This window comes from Zingiber officinale, chromosome 8B, assembly GCF_018446385.1.
Source record: "Zingiber officinale cultivar Zhangliang chromosome 8B, Zo_v1.1, whole genome shotgun sequence".
NCBI lineage: Eukaryota > Viridiplantae > Streptophyta > Magnoliopsida > Zingiberales > Zingiberaceae > Zingiber > Zingiber officinale.
The window spans coordinates 4045723-4070819 of record NC_056001.1 but is presented as its reverse complement, the minus strand read 5'-3'; the positions used below and the strand labels follow the sequence as shown (position 1 = coordinate 4070819).

The 25097-nt window shown below is 38.0% G+C and overlaps 1 protein-coding gene, 1 long non-coding RNA gene and 1 pseudogene across 5 annotated transcripts; 1 reads left to right on the top strand and 2 right to left on the bottom strand.

Annotated features, from left to right (window-relative positions):
* Positions 1 to 690: 690 nt before the first annotated feature.
* Positions 691 to 5982, bottom strand: LOC122017814. 3 transcript variants are annotated; one of them, XR_006121463.1, is made up of 3 exons: positions 5495 to 5982; positions 5299 to 5383; positions 691 to 3842 (listed from the first exon to the last, which is right to left on the bottom strand). It is a non-coding gene; the product is annotated as an uncharacterized LOC122017814 (long non-coding RNA). The 3 variants fall into 3 exon arrangements; XR_006121462.1 differs by having other exon boundaries at positions 5299 to 5982; XR_006121464.1 differs by having other exon boundaries at positions 691 to 5383; positions 5476 to 5982.
* Positions 5983 to 7063: 1081 nt separating this feature from the next.
* Positions 7064 to 8932, top strand: LOC122014418 (protein indeterminate-domain 7-like). 2 transcript variants are annotated; one of them, XM_042570649.1, is made up of 4 exons: positions 7064 to 7155; positions 7273 to 7420; positions 7527 to 7932; positions 8009 to 8932. In XM_042570649.1, the coding sequence occupies exons 2-4, from the start codon at positions 7297 to 7299 to the stop codon at positions 8736 to 8738; spliced, it is 1260 nt and encodes a 419-aa protein (XP_042426583.1). In that variant the 5' UTR covers positions 7064 to 7155; positions 7273 to 7296; the 3' UTR covers positions 8739 to 8932. The 2 variants fall into 2 exon arrangements, with proteins under 2 accessions (XP_042426583.1, XP_042426584.1); XM_042570650.1 differs by having other exon boundaries at positions 7270 to 7420.
* Positions 8933 to 9797: 865 nt separating this feature from the next.
* Positions 9798 to 15006, bottom strand: LOC122015668 (annotated as a pseudogene).
* Between the last annotated feature and the right edge of the window lie 10091 nt (positions 15007 to 25097).

Below are 25097 nucleotides of genomic sequence, written 5' to 3'. Positions count from 1 at the left end.
TTCAGAAACGACATGATCCACGAATGGAAGAACAAAGCAATAGAAATGCCACGACAAGTACGTCCCCTTTGGATTTTCCTCAACAGTGAGATGATATTTTTTAAGTAAATAAAAAATAGAACAAAAATAGTTGGCATCATAGAAAAGGTTCCTTGTTTTACTTGAAAGAAGAAAAAAATGAATACGTTTGTATATAACTAAATTTAACTTCCAGTATTACATTAGTTTGGGGGAGAACACAGGAGAAAATATATCCTTGATTGGATAAATCATTAATATACAAACTTCACCAAGTTAAATTGTACTGGGGCATTTAGATTCACCTCTTTATGAGAGCATATCTTTGACTTGTACTTGCGATGTTCCCTGCTTTAAAACTTCCAGTGCTTCATGCTATTGGTTATAGAGGAGTTGCAGATGATGGACACGAAGTAATTTACAGAAGAGGGACCAAACCAGGTACTCAGCTTTATTCACTTAATTGACAGGACCACTTTCTAGACAATAAAAACAAAAGGAATGGTCGCAGCCAGATTTTTCTTGCTACCTTCTTAAATCTGTTCGCTGGGTGAAATGATAACTTCTGTTGCGAGAATGAATCAATCGAGATCAGTTTCAACTATGGTAATTACAGATAATAGTTGTGAGAAATTGCTCAGTTAAACATATGTATGGGTGAAGAAAAGGACATGAAAATTCCAACCATTCATTCATTCATTCAATTGTTCAGAAACAGCCACTCGTTTCCATATTTTATGTCATTCTGTCACACTTCTTTCTTGCACTCCTACTGCGGTGACAACTGCACTGTTCCATGGAGATATATCCGGAAGTGTCTTGCTTGTGGACCAGTTTCCCTAGTCGAGCTGACAAGGAAGTCGCTGTCCTGTTGCTATCGCCGACCTGTCGCTTTCCTGTCTGCATCATCGTGCTCGACCTGACTGCCAGGCCACTCATTCCATTCATTCTCTCTTTATCCCTATCAAGCTTCATTCCATCTAGCCAGAATTGATCCACCAACCTCCCATCTCCACTGGCAGCCTCACGGCAGCTTGTCTCGGTCCCCCACTTACCTATCAATTTCATTTTTTTTCACCACAGAGATTGAAAAGGAAATGTAGGATACTGCCTGCGAGAATGTTCAAGATACATGTGGTTATACATCAATGGAGACAAAAACAAAATCCTACTGTATAAGAAGAGAGTAAGTTACAAACTACATACGAGTTCAAAGCAGAATATAAACAGAACCCGAATTCACAGTGTCTCCTGAAATAACAGATCTGTGGGTATGCATCCAGTCTCCAATATTTATAATGAAAGTAGATGCACAATGGTAATGGTCCACTTCCATTCAATATACCGTGATTGATTCAGGCAACAAGATTAGTTGAATCTAGTGTGATCCTAGCATTTAAAGTAGTAACAGATTGCCATTTCCAAAGTATCACCAAATACTGACTATTCATTTTCATCCTCGTATCTGCAAAAAAGTGGTCAACTACAGAAAATATTCAATACCCCATGGACGATAAGGTGGAGTTTGTTGGATTTTTTTTAAAATTTTCAATTGCACTCGCAGAAGTGGCTCATGAAGATACAAATTACCACTAAAAATGTTGGTGAAGAATTCAAATTGAAGATTACACGAAAGAGGAAGAGAAGAAAACTTGACTTGCAGGAACATGACGGTCATTATTTATAAAAGAGATACTAATTCCATATACAAAATACGGAGTACATCACAATCATTGGCAAAGTTGGAGAAGGATAATGATCCCAGTATGCAAAGATTCCTACAAACTGTCAGATTTGCTACTTAACAAGTCCAATAATTCAAAATTATGAACCTTTGCATATAAGATATCAACACAAAACTGCATATCATTGTGAGGATTAGTAAAACCACAATTAACAAAAACAACAGATGTACAAGTATGAAACAGCACAAAATTAGAACAATATATATTCCGCTTTCAAAACTTATGCCATTTATAAACAAAACTATCTTGTGTCCTTAGAATACATGACACCATCCAATGAAACAATGATCATTTGCCAATAGAACATGGGCAGATTGAATGATCCGATGACAAGCCAATATTATACAAAAAAAAAATCTTAAAAATTATTAAATTTAAGCTTTCAAGTAGGAACCTCAACACAGTTAATCTGTTTATTAATAGACTAACTGCTTCCAGAGGCAAAATGTTCTAATTGACTTCTATTGAGATATATCTGAAAATATTTGCCTTAACTAGGGTGCTGTTTCCAACACCACTACACATATACAATTTGTATTCCATTGCATTCAATTTGTAGATGCATTATTCTTCTGTATATTCAGGAAAAATGCAATTAGTCCAGATGAGAAACAGCTGAATAAAGTGTCAACTAGCTTAGTAGGTGAGGACCTTAGAAGTTGTTGCTAAGGTCTTAGATTAAAATTTTGCTTTCATCAGAAAATGAGAGATTAAGGGCTTTTGATAGGTAATCTAAAAAACAAGCAGAAAGTGTACATCTTAGGAGTTGCCAATAAAGACATAAGATGGGGGAGGTGATGGTCAACCTGCAAACTCGTTTAATTTATGCAACTGGGCTTGCTTTGAATGTTAGACAGCAAAGGATGAGGATAAATAATGTTCATTGATAGAGAGAACACAAAATCACCTTGAATTAGTCAAGGGGAAGAGAGGTAATCTGAATCTTCTTGGAGGATAAAGAAAGTATTACTTGGATTAAGCATGCTTAATATTGTTTTTTTTTAAAAAAAAAAACATTACAAATATATAGAATACACAATTTCTTTCTATAAACTTGGTCTGGCTCCTAATAAATAAATTTATTCTTAATCCCTTAGTCATGATGGACTCTCATAGCTAAATCCAATTGCATTATGGTTGGTGACTTCTTCAAATTAAAACCACAAAAAATATAACTGGGACAACATAAAATGCAATTGTTAAAAATGCGCCCCTGGCAATACTCCTCTTCATTGCTGACATGGAGCCGATGGTGATTGTTGATGTAGCAAAGAGACACATAACATTAAGCGAGCTAGAAACTCCAAGGTGGCATATGGAGTCTCCATACAGCCTGTCATTCTATGATAAGACATGGAGAAGGTGGAAATTAATATCAACAGCTTTAATTATCATTCAGAAACTTTTACATAAATCCAAAGTTAAAGATCCTGAGAAGTGGGAGTAAATTTGAGGTCAGAAATGTTTGACAACCTGATTTTAAGTTAATTCAGTGAATACAGCATAGCAAAAATTCTTCAAAATTTTATCTTCATCAGCTTTGATCTGAGTGAACCTCAGAAAATTTGTGCAGAAAAAGAGAACAGAAAATTTCTCATAGAAGAATACCTGGAATGTTTGGGATTTTTGCATGTTGAGAATCATTGAGGGGGAATCTAGATGATCAGAATTTCCTTTCTGCTCTGGGAATGGACATGGGGGTTGTGGTGAGAAGCCTCTTTCCAGATCTATACCTAGTATGTGCTAATAAGCTTGTCAGGATTTAAGAGCTCAAATCCACCCATCTTTCTCTTCGGCTATTATATGATAAGCCTGTCTCATTCAGTATGCTTCAAAATTTGCATCATTTGCCATATATAATCTCATCTGAGTCTGCAAATTGGAGACAGTTACATGGCAGTATAGTAGCAGTAAAATCAGCTTACCATATGATTACTTTTCACGGCATAGTAGATTTACTTGCACCTTTCCCAGTGAGTTCTTTGCACTAGCCCCACCTCAGGCAGGTTGTTCTGAATTTATTTCAATTATCATGAATGGAGTCCTTCACTTTCCAAACTTAGGTGGAATTATCTTCTTCTTTCCAAACAGCGTGCAAGAAGATCAGGAGGCAATTGAGAAGCATGGGTGATATATTGACCAAAGATGTTGACAATTTATAAACATTACACGAAGTTGGGAGGAATTAGAGAAGAGGAAGGGAAAAGGGGGCAGAAGAGGTAGGGGGGTCCACAATCAAAATAAGGTCTCTGGTTTATGTGACCTAATCACTACGAGAAGGCAGTCATATCTTGTGAAGAACCTAATCAATACGAGAAGGCAGTCATATCTTGTGAAGAACCTAATCTAAGGTTTTTAATTCACTTTTCATCAAAATCCCATCAAACATTTCAACCATTGGTTTTTTAAAATCAGTGTACTACTTTAATAATCAGCCTCTCAATCTAACTCCTGTACCTTGTCAAACATCCAAGTCAAACAATGACACTAAAATCCAAACCTAATGGGTTCATAATCACATTTAATAACTTAGAGAATAATGTGCTGTACACCTCAATCAAGAAGTATGCACTTCTCCATTGATCTTGTTTAAAAACTATTAGAAAATAAGACATTGGACAACTAGATCCATAGCTAGAGTCTAAGTAATATAGATGTATTATACTCTAATGCTAACGAACACTTAGAGAAAGTTCTGCTCCAACTCACAAAAGTGCCCAGTTGGGCCCTGACATGTTTGCACAATATAGAGGATTAGAAAAATTCTATATAAATTAAGGGGAAAAAAAAGAAATAAAATAAAATAAAATAAAATGGGAACCTACAATTCATCACTGCAAGAGTAAGATAAATATGAAACAACTCATTTCTGATTGTTAAATCTATCATTGAATAAGGGTTTTCAATGTTAGGGATTTTAAGGAATTTGCAATCAAGGAATTCAAAGTTTTCAAAATTAGTAATTGGAATGGCAGCAAGTGTAGGTCTTTGAATATCTGAATCATAGTGAAATGTGACATTATCATTGAGGTTAGGATTTTACACATAGGCTTTCAAGTTAACACATTAATGATCCCTTTTTATTTGTTTATTTATTTATTTATAGTTGGCATCAGGTATACAACTAATGATCCCTCTTTTTCAATCCATAAACAGGATGTCCATAAATTTTGGTGATGTGGAATCTGAACGAACAAAGATCAAAATGATAAGGGACTAATGGAAACAATCGATTATTATTTATATCAGAAATTTTTAGTCATACGAGTATATGAGATGAAGTGACAAACTACAAGCAAACATAGAACATCTAGAATACATAAGATGAAACCAGACAAATCTCTCCAATCCTGGATTTATGTTAAGAAAGCACCTCAATGAACACCAGAGCTTTAACAACAATCCCGGATGCATTGACGAGCAAATTCATTCAAACATAAACAAAGACATTGGCAGGGTTATGAAATGATAAAGGATAGAATATAGAAATAACATCCAAACATATTTCATATATACTGCCAGAAAATAAACTTACCTAGGACATAGCAACCTCCATCATAAACTGACCAAGAGATCAAACCCAATTTTGCCATCCCCAAACCAAAATTTATTCTCTACGCCTGTAAAATTCATTCAATTCCAAAATTTATTCTATACGCAGCTCGATTGCTAGAGTCGCTGCAGCAGAAGAAACAAATCTGATTAAAGTTACTCGATGGATCGTCGCCCACCCTTTCTTCTCTTTCTGATCTCGCCAGCGATGACAAAGGGCGAACTAGAGAAGCTAAACCAAGTTCTCTCAGTTTTCATGTGGAACGCTTCGTTCCGCCTCAAGGCCTTAGAGAGCGGTCAAATCTGTCGATCTCCCTTTCCCCGATCTCCGGCCATCTTTATTCTTTACACCAATTCTGCTGCTTCTTCTTTCTTTCCTCCCTCAAAAGAATACCTAGAAAACGGCATTTCCAAAGCTCTTTCGCATCGCTCTTAATCCATTGCAGAAGCTCTGTTTCCGAAGCATTAGATCTCTTCTGGAAAAATAATCAAATAGTCAGAGGAAAAACCTACCTTCGCGAGGTAGGATTTATCGCGTATCAGTCAATCCATTGCTGCAGGTCGTCAAATGCATCCTAAAATCGAGCTTTGTGGCCACTGGATCGGATACGATACCTGCAATTCTCATAGACCGAGGAGGAAGAAGATTATTACCTCGTTCCATTTCGCCCATTGGTTCAACACGTTTAAAGAGGGAGTTGAGCCCATTGGATCCAATAATTCTTGAGCCCATTGGATCCAATTTGTTGAGCCCATTGATATTGAGAAATTTTGCTATAGTAATCATATGAAAAGTTCAATTCCCTCCTCAAAATGCATCCTCTTTCTCAAAATATCCTAAAAATCTTTAAAATCACCAAAAGAAATCCTTTAAATTCTCAATGCTTTACCACTTAATCATTGACACCGTTAATTTATTTGCTGAATTTTGATAATTTCGAAAAAAAAAGAGAGTAAAATTTGATAATTTCATATTAACTTATTCTACTTTCAATAGTTGGTTTAAATAGCAACGGAGAACCAAAGGCCACAAAAGTCAATAAGTCGCGTACGATGTTTTGAACAATTAAATGTGAGAGAGAATGATTTGTTCAGAACTGTCTCGAAATATATTTGGTTTAATCTCAAATCTTACTCATATGCCTGCTGTCCCCTCCACAAAAAGTAAGAGCAAAAAAAATAAAATAATAATAATCGTGAAGTAGATAAACAAATCTTGTATAAAGAAAACAATAGACTATTCGACAAGGAAAAAGGAAGAAGGCACATGTAAATGTCTGCCTAAGTAAGTTCGATCAATGAGCCCATCATTGCTACCAAAGATATCAAAAGGTAAGGGGACAGAAAAGATGAATTTTTACCACAGCAGCCATGCTCTCCCCTATATGAACACAGCACCAAGTGCCCATCCCCATCATCCTCCTCCTCCAAACAATATAACGTTTTACATTCTTACTTTTCCTTGAGAAATGGAGTTTCAGTAAAAGCATAGAGAAAAGAATACGCAGTTTAATAAGTTCCAACTGAGTTCATTCTGATGTTGTCGGAACCGGCTTTGTGTTTTCATTGGTGCAATTGAAACAAAAGCTTACGCAGTTTGATCGTTAACTTTTAATAAAACCATATTAAACTGAGGAGGAGGAACAGTGAAAAGGACAAGTTTCAGGAGACAAAGTAAAGGACAGAAAGTGCAACGTCAGAACACTATAATATAGAGAGTATTGCATTCTTTGTTTGGCTCTCCTCATCGGCTCCCTATATCTATCTATGCATATTATTTATCACTTTTCATTTTTCCTGTGCTTCTTGGTCTATCAGATCTCTGTTCTTGTTGTATTCAGTAAGCTTTTGGCTTTATGCCGGTTTTGCTTTCTAAATTATATGCTTGAAATCAGTTCTTTCTTCGACCAAATCAACAAAAACGAGAAAACTAAACTGAGCATATATAATTAAGCAGCTGAGCGAGTGGAGGGAGGAGAAGATGTCCAATCTCACATCTCCCGCCGGCGAAGCCTGTGTCACCTCAAGCCCCCGGTTCTCTTCCATGGCTTCTCAGTCGCCGCCTAAAGGAGCGAAGAAAAAGAGGGGCCTTCCAGGAAACCCAGGTGTCACTATTTCTTCACATATTAATTATTATGTTGCTACCGCGCGCGTTTAGTTTGTTCTTGTTACCTTTTCCTTTAATCTTTGGATTCGATTCGATCGATTCAGACCCGGATGCTGAAGTGATAGCTTTGTCACCTAAGGCACTGATGGCGATCAACAGGTTCGTGTGTGAGGTCTGCAACAAAGGGTTCCAAAGGGATCAGAACCTGCAGCTGCACAGGAGGGGCCATAACCTGCCATGGAAGTTGAAGCAGAGGGCGGGGGAGGATCATCAGGCCGTGAGGAAGAAGGTGTACATCTGTCCTGAAGTGTCATGCGTGCACCATGATCCTTCCAGGGCGCTCGGAGACCTCACAGGCATCAAGAAACACTTCTCCAGAAAGCACGGCGAGAAGAAGTGGAAGTGCGACAAGTGCTCCAAGAAGTATGCCGTGCAGTCAGATTGGAAAGCACACAGCAAGATCTGCGGAACGAGGGAGTACAGATGTGACTGTGGAACTCTCTTCGCAAGGCAATAATTACCATTACCACTGTTTCACAATATTGACTCATGATTAATTTCTGTAATTACGTTTGGTACTTTGCAGAAGGGACAGCTTTATCACCCACAGAGCATTCTGTGATGTTCTAGCTGAACAAACTGGAAAAGCCATAACTCCAGTTGAGAATGATGCTCACCAGCAGTCGGTCAACTCTCAAGTCATGTCATCTCGTGAACTCCCAGCGGTTTTCCAAACTGACATGATCGTGAAACCCCAGGAGGCTGCCAATTCTTCAGAAATGTTCTCAGCGCTATATTTCAACATGATGCAGGAAGTGGCACCTGCCGCTTCGACATCCAAGATCCAAACGGAACTCTTCCCTTTAGTAAATCAGCACAAGATCCATCCTTCGTTCCCTGCTTCGTCTCCTTATTTGTCGGCCACGGCACTGCTCCAAAAGGCAGCTCAAATGGGTGCCATGATGGGGAAAGCACACCAGTATGCTGATCAGACGCAGGGGTTTAGCCACGGGTTTTCCTCTGCTCAGGGAGAAAATTGCAGCGACAGCCATTTGCATGGATTGGGAACTAGAGCTGGTGCTTTTGATCATATGCATGAAATAGTGCAAGATAGGATTATTGGGGGCTGTGAAAGAAAGCAGCAGGGATCAGAGGGCAAGAGTGAGAAGGGAAGAGGAAGAGGAAGAGGAAGAGGTGACAGTAACCAATTGACTCTAGATTTGCTGGGGAAGAGGGCTACGTTGGAGTTGGACCCGTCCATGAACGATTCCTCTTCCTACGAGGCTGCACTACAAGAACCATATTGGCATCAGTAAGCTACACAGCAGCATGTTGTCTGTAGTGTGTCATTGTTTTTCTCTCCATTATTCCCTTCATCATTTCTTATTAAGCCTGTCATAGTTATTATTTGCCTTTTCTCGTTTAAATTTAATTTGCTGCTTTTGCAATTCTCCTCATTAGCGTAAGGCAACAGCAGCTATTTATCAAATCTACGTATTCGTTGGGTTAACGTCTGTCTATTTTGGATGATATTGCACAGGACGATATTAATTAAATTACAAATTGATTAAGGTATTGTTATATGTAGTTAACATTAAATTTTTCTACACCAATGGCACGGTGGATACAATGTCTCTTTCATTTGGACCACTGTGACTGTAGCCATTCCATCAAGCTACAACATGTACATATGCGATGCGTGCGTGCGTTCATGTGCCATCAATCAACGTGCCAATTAGTTAATTTTTCATGATTATGATTAATTAGCTCACGCATATTAAGCTAAGGGGCGTTATAATATGGATGGCTTATTATATATAATGCATAATAGTCTAAGCAGCTAACCATTAAACAATAATGATAAATTATTTTTCAAATATATATTAAATTTAGCGATGGAGAAATTCCACGACCGAACTAAAGGTACAATTATATTTGATCCTATATATTAATCGCCGATCGATTTTATAACCAGTCTCTTTTAAAAACACTGCAACAAAACAAAAGCAATGAATAGATAGATCCAGAAGGAGACATGAGCTGTTATAGATGAAACATGAAAGCCTCTAAAATTTTTGTCCACAAGCAATCATGAGGCTCTTTAATTATTCAAGTAATGTAATTAACGAGTCCAACATGGTTAATAAATGAGAATGAGCCCATTCACTTGCAATAATACATGCTTGTCGTGCAATTGCATAAACATTCATTATGGCTAACGATTAAATAATATATAATTCAATATGAATTCAAAATACCAAAAATTAAAGGCAATATTTCAAATAACTAAAGAAGCTAGATTACAGAAACTTTTTTCTGAAAGAATGATGCACAATATGCATGCAGTTTACATTAGCAGTCTGGTTGATGAACAATCATCTTGAAGCAGCTTCAGCAGTCTTTCCTTTTGTGGGTGTTCCAAAGAGGTCAATTGTCCCCAATGCCTACAGGTGGTCCGATGCTACAATGATCGGTGTTGTGCAACGCGCGCGATAGCACCCTTGATTTTCTGAAACTGAAGAAATTTAAAGGAGATGATAATTCAACCGCATGCTCTGTTGCTACTAAACGTAGTATTAAATAAATTCATACAATTCTTCAGCAGCCAACCTTTTTGACAAACGTCTAAAACTCAGGAAAAAAACAATTAAAGAATAATATGTGGTAAAGAAAATATCCAACCTTTGCTAAGGAACATGAAAAAGATTCCAACAACCCAACTGCATTCCGGTAGAAATGAAAATACGGAAGTACTCTAAGATTTAACCTTTTGCACATTGACTTGTTCTTGCCATGATTCACTTTGATGACTAGTAACTCTGGATCTTGTTCTTCCACTGTTTTGCAAAGTTGAAGCATATTTAACAGGAAAGCGATGCCATTGAAAGAGATCCTTTTATTCCACCAAAATAAGCAAGATGTTAAATTTATGTATCTAAAAGTATATGCACCTTAACATGATAGCTGTTATAAAAAAAAAAGTCATAAACTTCCCAAGTGAATAAACTTAAGCCAGCGTCACTTCAGTAACAATGATCTATGTACGATCATGGTCAATGAGGAAAATGAAGGTCAAGAATAATGAAACATTAGGCTCTCAAATATTTCAGAATTGTAAGGGGAATCTCCAACATTTTATTTACAAGGGAGTCATGTATGTCCACAAGAAATTATTGATGAAGCTTTGGCCATACAGTGCATATAACAGATATCCACACTGCTGTTGCTTAGTAGGTAGATCTTTTGTCATTTTCAGTTAGAAAAAGAGTTTCTATTATTACAGCATATAGTACATAATAATTGGGAAGTAGTGGATGGGACCAGAATCCAAAAGATAAACCTCTGTTCAATGGCTTTTTCCTTTATCAAAACCCATTTGGCAACAGAATTTGAAGCAACAGGCAGATATCAAATTGTCACATTTGAGCATATATTTTGGTATGGTGGGCTAGAAGATTTCAGACTTCTGATGAGAACATATGATTTCCCAAATACAGCCATGTTGTTTCTGTGCTAAGAAAGTAAGAAAGATTATATAAGGCACTACCGATTCATGGTTCTCTAATTTGTGGATATCGATGTTGAGGTTATTTATCTCCAAGCACTATCAATAAAGCATGCTTATGTTAAAAAATATAAGTCTGAGATGGGTTTAGGTATTAAAATTTCTTTTGAGCTTAATTTTCATGGTCCATAAGACTCGTCAAATAGGATGTCGTATGTGCAAAGGTTTACCAGAATGCTGTTTAACGACTTCCTTGCTAGTGGATAAACCATGGCCAGTATACATGCATTTTTTGCATCGTTGGATGGCTCCAAAGCACAATCCATGAACTAATTATCATCAAACTAAGCAAACATGCTTCTACAAAAATGCTGTTGTAATGAGATAAGTCAGCTCTTAAAAGAGAGCTTTAACTGCAAAGCAATTGAATCACAGAAATTAAATTGTTGATCATTAACAGTTTCAGAGCAGCAAAAAGATACTCTTATAATTAGAAGAGTTTGAAGAATCTCTCATAGATGACATGGAAATTAACAAAAATATCTCATAGTATGCAAAGGAAATTAACAGTTATAACTAAGATATAATGCAAACTACCCTAGTGTATAATGCTTGACAAGAAGCACACCATGTGCCATAGAACTTGACAATCACGAGCTCATTACCAGCTTCACTAAGTGCATGAATAAACTGATCCATGGAATGGATATCGATCATATTAGGTACTGGACTTTTCTCTCACCGCATAGGATCATCATCCTTGGCCACAACTGCATGAACCTGAGATAAACAACCATAACATAGTAAAAACAATATGCAAAAATCAAGAAACTCTCAAATTCCATGGAAGGTATTTCCACCGAAAAAACCCTAATCAAAAAATAAGAACCATCAAATGCACAATAAGAAGCATTCTTCAATGCTCATAAATGCATACGATTACTAAATGAATGAATAGAATTAAGCAGATAATAGAACCCGTACAGGTTAAGAGATAAGCAGAAAAGCAGAATCAAGAAGTTTCTGCCTACAGACAAATTAGTTTTGTGTACTTCCTTCACTCTACCTCACACTCAGGGAGTCATAGAAAATATTATCATAAATGCTGCAAAAACAAGAGTCGTCACTTGAACTCTGTGAATGCTAACTAAATCCAATGTTGGCATTTTAGTACCTTTCTTAATTCTTTCAATGCAATAATTATTATGTTTCCCAACAAAGCCATATTTATATTCATACTTAAAACACATGGAATCGTGCATTTGAAATTGCTTGGCTTAGCGCGTCTAAAGTTGTTTGCAGTTTAGTGTTTTAATCTTTGTTGTTTGTTACTGCCATAAAGCTTTATTGGGGAACTTGAGTGTTGCGTACAACCTCAAAAAGGTTGTATCAAGAAGCCAAAACTTTACACATTATTGTTAGCATGAAGAAGATCAAACAATATTGCCATGCGACAACTACTGTACTCGCAGTCCAATGACCTCTCTAATGAAATGATATAAGAACATTTCATAGAAAATCATCAAATTTGTTGGAAATAGAGAAGTTTTTGCTCCTTGATAAACTAAAGCTCATTTAGTTTTATTCCCCCTTTTGGAACTAAATATCCTCCTACACTCCTTATAAATAGGGATGCAATTTTAACTTTGTCAAGGAATAGAAAGTTGTCTTGATCTTCCAAAAAGACTCAATCTTGAATCTGAATACTAATGTTGCCTAATATGATGTCTCTCATGAGAGAAGGGTTTGGGGGTGTGAATAAAACTTGCCTTCGAGCGAACAGGTCGCCCGATGAGGGAGGGCGAGAGAGGAAGAATCAGCATCTATGGGATGCTTGCCTCCTCAATCACTGCAATTTGTGTTAATCCTGGGACGAGCGCCTTTTGCCACTTTTGACGCACAGGAGTAGCCCAAAGAAGTAACCGCTCCTTTCTCTTTCCCACTCCTCCTTGCAAGTTGTCGCCGCCTCCGAGTCGCTTCGGTTACTGCCTGCTCACCCTGCTGACCACGGCGGGGAAGAAACAGAAGTGATACAGACGACGGCGATGTAAATTTGGGAGGCTGACGATGTGGGTGCAGTTTAAAATAAGCTTATAATATTTTTATTTTAAAAAATTATTTTAAGTTCAATAAAAAACATTATTCTAGACAGGATATTTTAAAATTTTATATTGGTGAAGATTTTTAATTGTGAGTGTAAACTGAGTAACAAATAATTTAGCTTAACATTGAAAAAAAAATAGTAAAGAGATATGTAAGCTAATTACAAGTCATTTATCACAAATTTTAATCAAAGCAAAATTTTTGGAATAAAATTTTTAATAATTTATAATAGTAGACAAATTGAAATAACTTATTACTCTCTATCTCTATCTCTATCTCTATCTCTTTTTTGTATTTTTTTAGTTATAAAGCAAGACCTTTTAAATCATTAATTTTAAGCATTATTAACCTCTAGTGATTAAATAAAGCATGTCATTTTTTTTACCGAAAAATAATTTTAATAAATGATTTAATGATAATTAATTTGTAATTTCTATTACATTCTAAAGTGCAAATGATTAATTTAAAATTTGTCGTATTTGTTAAATTTTTAAATACCGTACTTTATAAACTTGCTTATCACAAACCAATTTACTAATGACCTTTGAAAATTTTAGTTTTAGTTATTATAAGTTCAAGTCATTCTAATAAAATAAATCAGCTTTCTGGAAAAATTAGTAAATCTGAGTAGTTCTGGATGATCAATTTAGTCGCGCAAAATTTTTTATGACCATCAAAATAAGTTAAAAAGTACTCACAAGGAACGATCAAAAAGTATTAATTGCACATCCAAGAAAACAACTTTTCTGAAAACAGATATTTATCAGGAAGGATAATTTTATTTGATTTGCGAATTATTTTTACTACTTTTTATTACTTTTTAGGGTTTGGCTATAAACTAACTTACACTTTTTAAATAAAAATAATTCTATGAGTTTTTGATAGCTCAAATGATATATAAATATCAAATTTTAGTGAGTAAAAATTAAAAAGGAGCTCTTTATTTTTGTTATTGACAAAAGATCCCATACCATAACAATCCAGTATTATTCCAAAAACTACCTTAATATTTTAAAAATTATTCAAATAACATTTTAGAAAAATATTATTACCAAAATAATGTGATTCGGGAGGTAATCGTATAGTCACACGGATAAAGAGGTTAACAGTACTCTTATTCAGGTGACAAATAAAGTCAAGGAAGAGCCAAGTCATTTCTTGAGTCTGTACGACCTCGAATGCTAGTAGTCTTGGACTCCATGACACTCCTGTCTCCGAGTTGTTCGTCCATGAGCTATCTCCCGATTTGACTACATCTTGACTTCATGACTTTCCAATCTTATTTATGTAAGGAAGTAAATAATGCACGCACGAATCTTAAAATTTTAAACTATTTCAAAAAATAAATAACGATTGCACAGATATCGAGATTACAGACTATTTAGAAAATAAATAACAAATTAACAATCACACATATCTCAGGATAAGTGGAGATCGTAGAAAACAATCATTGCTTTATAAAAGGTCCTACACACCTAGGAGCTTAGGTATATGAACACAAGCATTCAAACCTTAAACATCTCATTTTCGTTATTCTTTATTTACCTTCGCACAACTAACTTGTGCATTGGAGTAGCTGCATTATGAAACCCCTGACCGTCATTTTAACCCTCTTTCTTTCATCTTCTTCTATTCATGCTCCAACGGATATCCCTACCAATCCTTGCTGCCACTAGATGATTGGCAACCAAGGTGGCTTCTACGCCTATTCACCGATGGTTCGTTCATGACGTTTTCAAATAAGATCAAATTGTCATCATCTGTGGGAAAATTAAGTTAAGATCTGAACTGAGACGTTATAATAAATGACACTAAAAGACCCAACGTCATCGCCATGGAAACGAAAGATTTCAACAAGATGGTAGCTACAATAGTGCAGATAGTATTGTAAGGGCAACCCCAACAACCACTCCAATGGGAACCAATCCGCCAACTGGCCACCGCTTCAGTCTGTCGAAGCTACGCCAGTGCCTCATCAGAGGACGCCTTGGCCAACAGAAACGTCGTAGACTGCATTTCCCATACTGATCGGTACATCAATCGCGAGGAAATCTTTCACGAAATCTTCAGGAGAGACCCCTATTGAGATACTCTGAAAGGAAAGACCCTCTATTGGGCATTCTCGCAAGTCTTGATCGATGGAGATTTCTTCAAATATACGGTGAAGAAGCCCCCGGTTGAATTCGACGGATTGTAGGCCCATGCACTCAAATATGTCAAGTCGAAGAAGTTAATGTTGGTGCAACCTTAAGGTCAAGGTTGACCTGGTTGACCCGACTCGAGCTGACTTGACTCGAGTTGTATTTTGATGTTTGACTTGGGAAGATTGTCGGTGCAACCTTAGGTCAAGGTTGACCTAGTTGAGTTGCATGTTGATGTTTGACACTCGTGAGAGAGTTCTATTCTTGATGTGAGACAAGAATAGATGGTTGGGAGTTTATTGGTCCAACCCTAGGTCAAGGATTGACCTGGTTGACCTGAAAAGTCCAAGTATGGAGACTTGGCACTGGGAAAGTCCAAGCAGGGAGCTTGGCACGCAAAAAGTCCAAGTATGGAGACTTGGCACTGGAAAAGTCCAAGCAGGAGCTTGGCACGGAAAAGTCCAGCGGAGGCTTGGCAAGTGGAAAGTCCTAATTGGGATGTTAGGCGGTGTGGAAAGTCCTGGTGAAGCCAGGCGGTGGGAAAGTCCTAACTGGGATGTTAGGCGGTGTGGAAAGTCCGGGTGTAGGCGGTGAAAATCCTAGTGAGTGAAGCTAGGTGAAAGTGGAAGTCCCGGTGAGTGAAGGCAGTTGGAAAGTCCAGTGAGTGAAGCCAGGATGGAAAGTCCGATGAGTGAAGCCATTGGAAAGTCCGGTGAGTGAAGCCGGGCAGAAATCTGGTGAGTGAAGCGGTAAAACCCTAGTGAGTGAAGCTAGGTGAAAGTCCGTGTGAGAGGCAAGAAAAATCCAGATGGATCAAGGGTGATTGGACATCCGGTGTTGAGAAGGTCAAGTAGGTCAAGGGAGGACCGGATACTTGACACGAAGAGAAAAGTCCAAGTGGGTCAAAGGATTGACCGGACACTTGGTAGGGAGTCTTAGCAGGTCAAGAGAGTGATCGGATGCTAAGCATGAGATACCAATAGGTCAAGGTTGACCGGATATTGGTTGGAAGACTTGGAACTTGGTTTGGGCAAAACCCAAGCTCGGATCGATCGGTGGATCGATCCGATAGTTTCCCTCGATCGGTCCGGTGACCGATCGATAGCGATCGATGGCTTTATCGAGGTTCTTGATCGGCCGCACCGATCGAAAGCGAAGGCAAAGAGAAAGGAGGGATCGGCGGACCGATCCATACACCTGATCGGTCCACGCACCGATCAGAGACGATCGAAGAACTTGGGCGAGTTCTTCAGAAGAGTGCCGATCGGCGGGACCGATCAGCAGTCCTGATCGGTCCCCAAGACCGATCGAGGATCTGGACCGATCAGAGACGATCGGACCTACCAGGCTGAAGCAACGACTAGTTCTCTGCTCTTCTTCTTCGCAGGTATAAAAGAGGGCTACAGGACTTCGGTGAGACTCTCTCTGAAGCTACTTCTTCTTCCTTCTGGAAGTTCTCTCCTGCCTGAAGCTTCTGCTTCTTCTTCCTGCTGAGCTTTGTTGAGCTCGTTGGGTGCTAAAGCTTCGCGTGAGCTTCTTCCTGTTGCTGGTTTTCTAGCTGCTGCTTCACCAGGGTTCCTGCTGACTTCAAGAAGGCAAGCAAGTGTTGTTTACATTTCTGTTCTTGTTTTCTTGTTCCTATTTGTACTCCTATTGCTGTTGCAAAGATTGTGGTGAGGTTTCTCCACCCACAAGGAGTATCTATTAGCCGGGTTTCCGGGGACTCATCCACCGACGGATTGGTAGGCTTCGTCCACCTTACGGACACGCCGAGGAGTAGGAGTTCATCTCCGAACCTCGTTATATGGTTTGTCTTTCTTCTCCTGTGTTCTTTCTACGTTGTATTTCCGCTGCACTAACCTAATCGTAGGAAGAAACGAGAAAGATTGGGGTCGGCTATTCACACCCCCCTCTCTAGCCGTACGAAGGATCCTAACAGTTAAGTCAACAAAGAGAAATGAAGTGCTGACTCTAGCTCTTACCTCTACTCAGCTAGACTACAAGCCCCTCCCCTGCCTTTGCAAAATTGGGATACATGAATCGGAGAGGGGAAAAGGTGGTGTAGAACATGGAAGAAGCCCCGACTCCTACTTTGGAATCCGTTCAAGGATTTCCGGTGGAAGCAACCACCGATCTCCCTTCGAGGTTCAAACAGGAGTTAGTTGTGTGTCTCTTACGCAACCACGAAGTTTTTGCTTGGTCATCAAAGGATGTCACAAGCATCTCCCGAATGTGATGGTTTATCTGCTGAACACGTATCCAGATGTTCGGATAGTCTGATAGAAGAAGCGAAATTTCTTGCCATAGCAAGACCAAGTAATTTAGTGTGGAAATTGACAAGTTAATGAAAGCGGGCATGTATGAGAGGTTCAATTCTTGACTTGGTTCGTCAACGTGGTATTGGTGTCCAAGCCGAGTGGCTAATGGAGGGTCTGTATAGAATTTTGCAATCTTAATAAGGCTTGGCCAAAGGATTGCTACCCTCTCCCTCACATCGATCAGCTCGTAGATTCAACTTCTGACTGTGAGCTCATATGCATGCTGGATGTCTATCAAGCCTATCATCAAATCCCCTTGGCATTTTAAGATCAAGAAAATGTCAATTTTGTTACCGCTAATGAGATCCTTGTTATATTGTCATGTTATTTAGTTTAAAGAATTCAAGGGAAATTTATTAAAGGCTTATGAATTTGAGATTTCAGTACCAAATTAGGAGGAATATCGAAGTGTATGTGGACAATATTTTGATAAAGTATGTTCAATCTGAGACCCTAATCGTGGATATTGAAGAAAAATGTCGTATGTTCAGGCAGTACAGGCTCAAACTTAACCCCAATAAATGTCTATTTGGGGTTAATAGCGGTAAATTTCTTCAGTACATAGTGATTAAACGAGGAATCGAGGTGAACCCCAAGAAAATTTAAGCGATCCAGAATATGATGCCTCCCCACAACCTTAGGGAAGCCCAACTAAACATTTAATTAAACATGATTAAAACTAACCAAGCTTAAGCAAAACTTTAATTAATAATTTATTTAATTTAACCTTAATCTAATTTAATTAAAAAAAAGGTTCGAGGCGCCTCTCATTAAGTCAGGAGCGCCTCACACAAAGGCAGCAAAAACCCCTCTAAAACACGATCAAGGCGTCTTCAACGACCTTGAAGGCGTTCTCCATAAACCATTAAAGATGTCTTCCATTAGGTTTAAAGCGCCTCCAATCTAGTTTGTTAGCAGCAAACAGAAGCGTTGGACGCCACTTCTGTTCGCTTGATAGACGCCTTCCAACCACCCTCTAGTCGTCTTTTCTCCCTTTTTCACGTCCCAAACTACAAATATTCCTCATAAGTATCCTCTAAACCTAACTCTTCAATATAGTCTTATTTATTTACTGTATTTGCTTAAATTTATGTGTATATCTATTAATTATTTAGGAAAAGATGAGTTTTTAATCCGCTTATTACTACCCTTTCTATTGATGTTAGATTCCCTACTGAGCAACTTAGGTTGCATTTTTTAGAGCATACATATGTGGCCCTTAAGACTAAATTTTTGAATAGGACTTTCTTTTCCTGTTCTTGTCCAAACATAAAAGAAATAATCGAGTACTATAACTTAGGTCGTCTAGTTTACTGTAACCAGGTAGTTAAGCAAGATCTATGTACTCAGTTTTATAATAACCTAGTTAAGGTAAATGACTTGACATACTCTACCAGAGTAGCTGGTAGGGATATTAGTTTTCCCACTACCCTTCTGTTTGACTGCTTAGGCATATGATAGTCAGCATGTCCATTTTTCTACTACCCTAGTAGGGACTTGCCATTTGGCGAATACTACTCCAATATTCCCTTAAATACCATCCATCTATACTTTGTCGGGAGGACCAGGTCCCTACTATCACATATTTTAGGTCTCTATCTTTGAGGGTGCAAGACTATGTATTATATTGAGTCCTTACCACCTGCATCCTTCCAGTCACATTCCACGATGTTACGATGATGCGACCATCCCACTTATTTTTTCTTTATGCAATGTGTCAGAGATTAGACATTGACATTGCATTGCATATATTTCATAATGTCATTCACACATCTAGTATGGTCACTAGGGGACACATACACATGCCTTATTGCTATGTGTTGACCTCCATCTTTTCGAGTATAGGGGTTAATGTCACCAGGGTATACTCACTCCTCTGAATGAGTACGATAGTTTTGGACAGCGTCAGTTAGCCATAACACATATAGAGGTCACTGCTCAGAAGGGTCTAGCTTGGAAAGGAGTTATACAATCCCAGCCAGCTATACCCACCAGGGTTGACGAGACAGTCGAGCCAGCTGAGGCCACAAAGGAGGAGATGTCAGAGTTTACATTTGACGACATATTTGCATCTTCTTCATGCCCGACCTAGCCTTCAACCTCACTTTCTATAGATGAGGGTCTTGCTAGATTAGAGTAGTCTTCCACCCAGATCGAGCAGTCAGCCTCTGAGGGTTTCACCACTCTTCGTGACGAAGTGACTACTCTTCATGTTGAGATGACAACTCTTCATGACAAGATAATTACTAGATTTTGGTAGATAGACCAACAAATGCAGGTCATTCTTCGGGCCTTACATGTGACAGTCTAGCCTCCACCTCCACTTGCCGATGACGATTAGACGTTGTTTTATGAGTGCTTTTGTACATATTGTCTACTTGACTTATTGAGTATATATGTCCGGTAGCTATTTATTATCTTTTGTTTATCTAGTAAACTTATTTGTTATCTTTTGATAATCTAATTAAAGGATAGGATGTGTCTCTCTTCAAATACTTTTCAAATTCTAGGTTACTCCTATTTTTACATTTTTCTCAAAATCCCTATTTTTCTAGTTTTGTCAAAATATGTTACGGACTTATCCTAGGTATTTCCCTTAGACAGCATGATCTTATAGTTCTAGACAGTCAACATCTCACAAGGACATTAGAGTTACGTTGCTTGTGTATTCCAAAAATCTAGAATAGTGTGAGATGTATAGGATATTACTTGGACTTCAAATACTTATATCAGTACATTAAAATAAGTTTAGTGTAAAATATTAAAATATAGTGATCAAATTAAGTAGTCCTTCTTAGTAAATAACAAGCTAGATACATGCACTTAACTTAACTAACCAAGTGAACACTATTATCTTCTAATAACTAGTTAATAACTAAAAGTTAGACATTTAAGAATAAATTTTTTAGATGATTAATTTCAAAGTAATATCAGGTTAAGGGGACGATATTTCTTTAAAATTACTTTAAAAAATTACTTTGGAAAATATTTTGTAAGATATTTTTGAAAATACTTCAAAAATCATTTTGAAAATTAACTTTACTCACTTTTGAAAAATTAGTTTGAAACATCTCATTTAAAAACCACTCTGAAAAATTACTTTCAATAATGCTTTAAAATATTACTAGTTTTAAATTATTTTGAAAAGTATTTTTAAAAATTACTTTACAAGTATTTTGAAATTTCCTTTGAAATATTTCTTTGAAAATACTTAAAAAATATTGACAAAATACCTTAATTTTTAATTTTACTTTGAGCATTCTTGGCTTTTCAAACAATAATTTTTAACAACTTCTCCTGGAAGTAGACTTTACTGTCTTTAGTACTTAATTAGTTTCCTTAGTTTGTTTTATATTTGTGGTGCATTTATTTGCATGAATTTTTTAATGAATGCCAAAGGGGAAGGGTAATGATTTAAGTATGAAAAAGTAAGAAGATATGAAAATCTTAATCCTAAAATGATTAAGAGAATAAAATAGAAATTTAAATTACTTAACTTCTCTTAAATCATTTTCTATATTGTTGTTTCTTGTTGCATTTTTTCTAACTTTAACCCAGATTGTCATTGTATCAAAAAAAGGATTATTGTTGGTGCAGTTAACATCAATGGTCAAACCTAAGTTTTGATGAATGATAAATTGATTAAAGTTAGGTATGGTGGAATATAACCATGTTACTAAGTGGGCATGATTTGAGGGTCTATAGGACTTGACACCAAAATGAAATTCAGCTAAGTTTGTTGGACCTGATAGCTGATGAAAAGTCTAAATATGTCAAGGAATGAATTGATATCTAGTGGGAAGTCCGACGGGGTACGCGGGATTTGACAGTTGGCCGAAATCTAATTGGGTCTATGGACCAACTGGCGAGAAGACCTGGTGGGTCAAAAGTAAGTTAAGCGATTTAGCATGGTAAGTAAGATAAGTCACTGGAGGAGAGTGTTCCAGTGAGGACGAGTCCTTAAGGACTTTAGGCACTGGTCTAGTTTAAGTCCATTTTAGATACCTAAACTGAGACCGTGACTAAATCCCGGTCTTGGACAGATAGGATCTAATTAATAATGCTTTGTTATGTTGTGATAACTTTATTTTGAGGTTTTCAATATATATGTATGCAACTGACCCATCATTCGGAAGCATATTATAGGAGATACATGATAGTTACCGACATGATTTTATTTTTATAATGGTTATCTATTTCGTGGATTGCAATTGTGTATTCCAGACTGTTCTCTAAGGCAGCAGATTATGAGTGAGCTTCATAATGAGAGGCACTTTGGATGTGATAAGACGTTGGTCCTCATCTCTGTCAATTTCTATTGGCCCAAGTTGACTAGCGATGTGGCTCATTTTGTTGATCAATGTTCTGTATGCCAATAGTCTAAGGGGGTTCTAACCAATGCATGCTTGTACACTCCCTTACCCGTTCCCGAAGCTCATTGGCTCGATGTTAGCATGAATTTCGTATTGGGATTACCCTGCACCCAATGAGCCTCAGACTCAATTCTTGTTGTCATTAATAGATTCTTAAAGATGGTGCATTTCGCAACTTGCAGGAAGACTATGGATGTTGCACGGATTGTCCATCTTTACTTAAAGGAGATCATGCGTTTACATTGCATTCCTTGGTCCATGACTTCAGATCGAGATACCAAATTCATCAGTCACTTCTAGAAGAGCTTATGGGAGAAATTACGAACACAGTTAAATTTTAGTAGTGTTTACCACCCTCAGACAGATGAACAAACCGAGGTGGCAAATCAGAGTTTGGGCAATCTTCTGAGATGCCTTATAGGAACTAAACCAAAGCAGTGGAACATAGTGTTACCTCAAGCAGAGTTTGGCTACAATAGATTGAAAAACTAGATCATGGGATTAAGTCATTTTGAGATTGTCTATGGCAAAAATCCATTAGGAGTTCTAGACTTAGCCCCTGTTCTATGTGTAAGGTGAATTAGTGCTAAAGTAGATGAAATGGCAGAGCATCTTCGAGATATTCATGAGCAAGTGAAATTGGCAATTATGTAAAGCAATACTAAGTATAAGGCTTAGGTCGATCATCATCATCGACGGATACTTTTTGAGATTAGAGATTTTGTCTGGACTATATTGACTTGTGATCATTTCCCTGTTGGAGAATATAGTAAGCTAAAGGATTGAAAAATTGAACCATGCGAGATATTGCAGAAGATTAATGATAATGCCTACAAGTTGAGCCTTCCTAGTCATCTGAAGACTTCTAATGTCTTCAATGTGAAGCGCCTAACTCCTTATTCGACAGTTGCTAATGAAGTTAATTTGAACTCGATAGTGAGTTCTTTTCAAGTCAGGGAGACTGATGCAGGCCCAACCCATGTTGAAGTCTAACATAAGACTTTAAACTTAAAACGGACATAACTTTTGACTCGGGACTCAGAATCAAGCTCTGTTTGTCGTCACGGGTGCAGAATTTGAAAACCTATGTTTATTATAGTGAAATCATAACCGTAAAATTTTTAGCTTCAAATTCTGATGTTTAAACCCTTTTTAGGGCCTTGTGCTATTTTTTGAGTAATTTTTATTTTTTAGATATTTAGGGCAATTTTCATATTTCTAGTATTTTTTAAAGAGGATTTGTCTTGATATGCATCTTAATTTGAGTTAAGATTGTTAAGTTAATTACTTTCCTTTTTGGGTAAAAGTATATTTCTTTTTTTTATAAGATTGGAATTAAAATATGTTAATTACAATTTTTTTTCCTTATTTGAGTCTAGGTTGTGGTATATATAAGAGTCATGTTTAGATATTTAGGGATTAACCCTCAAATTTTAATAAAAAGTTTTCTTCTTGGAGGTTCCTCTTCTTGTCTTCTCCTCAATCTTTCCTCTTCTCGTCAGCCGCAGGATAATCACTATCTTGCTCGCGCGCCAACACCTAATTGAGAGATGATTGAAACAAATAACGACATGAAGGAACAAAGCAACTTGCTGAATGCGAAGACATAGAAATCTTGAAGATGAGGGAGATGAAGAACGATGGACTCAGAAGCAGCGATTGCACGATTAAGGACAAGGGCATCATTCTTCAACCTAATATATCTCAGCGGGTTTGACTAAGACCGTCAGAATTTTGTTAACACATGAGCAGGATGAAATTTTAACCCTTGGATCAAGTGCATGGATTAAATCAAATCCAAGTAATCATTATAAGACAAATGACACTTTATATTCCCTGTCACGGGTGACATCATATTAATGTGATGCAATCTCAGAGATATACTGGTGTATTATGGTCTCAGAGATTAAGACAGATGACGCATGCACTACATTTAAAATGTAATGTTGGAGGCGTGCTTACATTTACATATCTCTTCAAAAATATGCAAGAGATCTATCACGTGGCTAGGGTAGTCGAGGTAGTTGGAGTTGCCCCTTTCGATCCAACACAGTCCAATCAGTCAGACTCTGGCCTCTTTCTGTTAGATCGTAGAGCTCGCTAGGGGGGGGGGGTGAATAGCGATCGAAAATTTATCTTCGAGATAGAGTAAGCAGCGGAAAAAAATAAAAGCAAAACACAACGCTAATACAAAACCAGTTTTACTTGGTTCGGAGCCTTCGTCGACTCCTACTCCAAGATCCGCACTCGTCGAGTGATTTCGTTGGGCAATTCACTAGCAGTTCGAAAAAGTGATTACAGATGTACGTACAAGAATTCTTAAAACGAAATACCGACAACAATTGAAAAAGAAGACTTGAGCCGCAAGTTCTCGGAGAGGCTTCGTAGTGTCGCAGCAGTACAGAGCAATAAAGCAGGCGTTGGAAGACGTTCTTATTTTTGATGCTCCGTGGAGGCCTTCTTTTATAGGCATGCTCCGGGCGCTCGGATCCCTTCCGGGCGCTTGGATCCCTTCCGGGCGCTTGGACTGTGATGTCGGCCGTCCAATCAGCGCTCTCCTAGCTATCAGGATAACTTTTGCCTTCCGAGTGCCCAGACCGATTTCGGGCACCCAGATCCCTTCTGGGCACCCGGACCACCTTTCTCCAGAAAGTCCTTTTCTTGCAAGAAGGTGTTAGTCTGAGGCAAAATAAAAGCTAAACTACCCTGCAAAACAGAAGTTAGCACAACTATAGTAAAAGAGTAGTAATTAGATTCCGTCTCACCGAGACCGGAATCTAGTCACGATCTCAACTTAGATTCCCGAAATGGTTCTAAGTTGGATCGACGCTTACTGTTCCCTTGAACGGGAAACACGTCCTCACCAAGTCACTCCCCTCCAGTGACTTACCTTAACTTACCTGTCAGATGTCCGGTCAGCCCGTCAACCCGTCTGGACTTCGTGCCAGTTATCAGGTCAGCCCGTCGACCTAGCTAGACTTCGTGTCAGACGTCTGGTCAGCCCGTCGACCCGTTTGGACTTCGTGTTAGCTATCTGGTCGGCCCGTCGACCTAGCTGGCTTCGTGCCAGACATCCGGTCAGTCCGTCCACCTGTCTGGGCTTTGTGCCAGCTATCCGGTCAGCCCGTCGACCTAGTTAGGCTTCTCCTACACACTTCGTCAAAGTGTTAGATCACATTGAAACTAACTTAACCTTATTTTGTCATTCATTAAAACCTGAGTTAGGCTGTCAGTG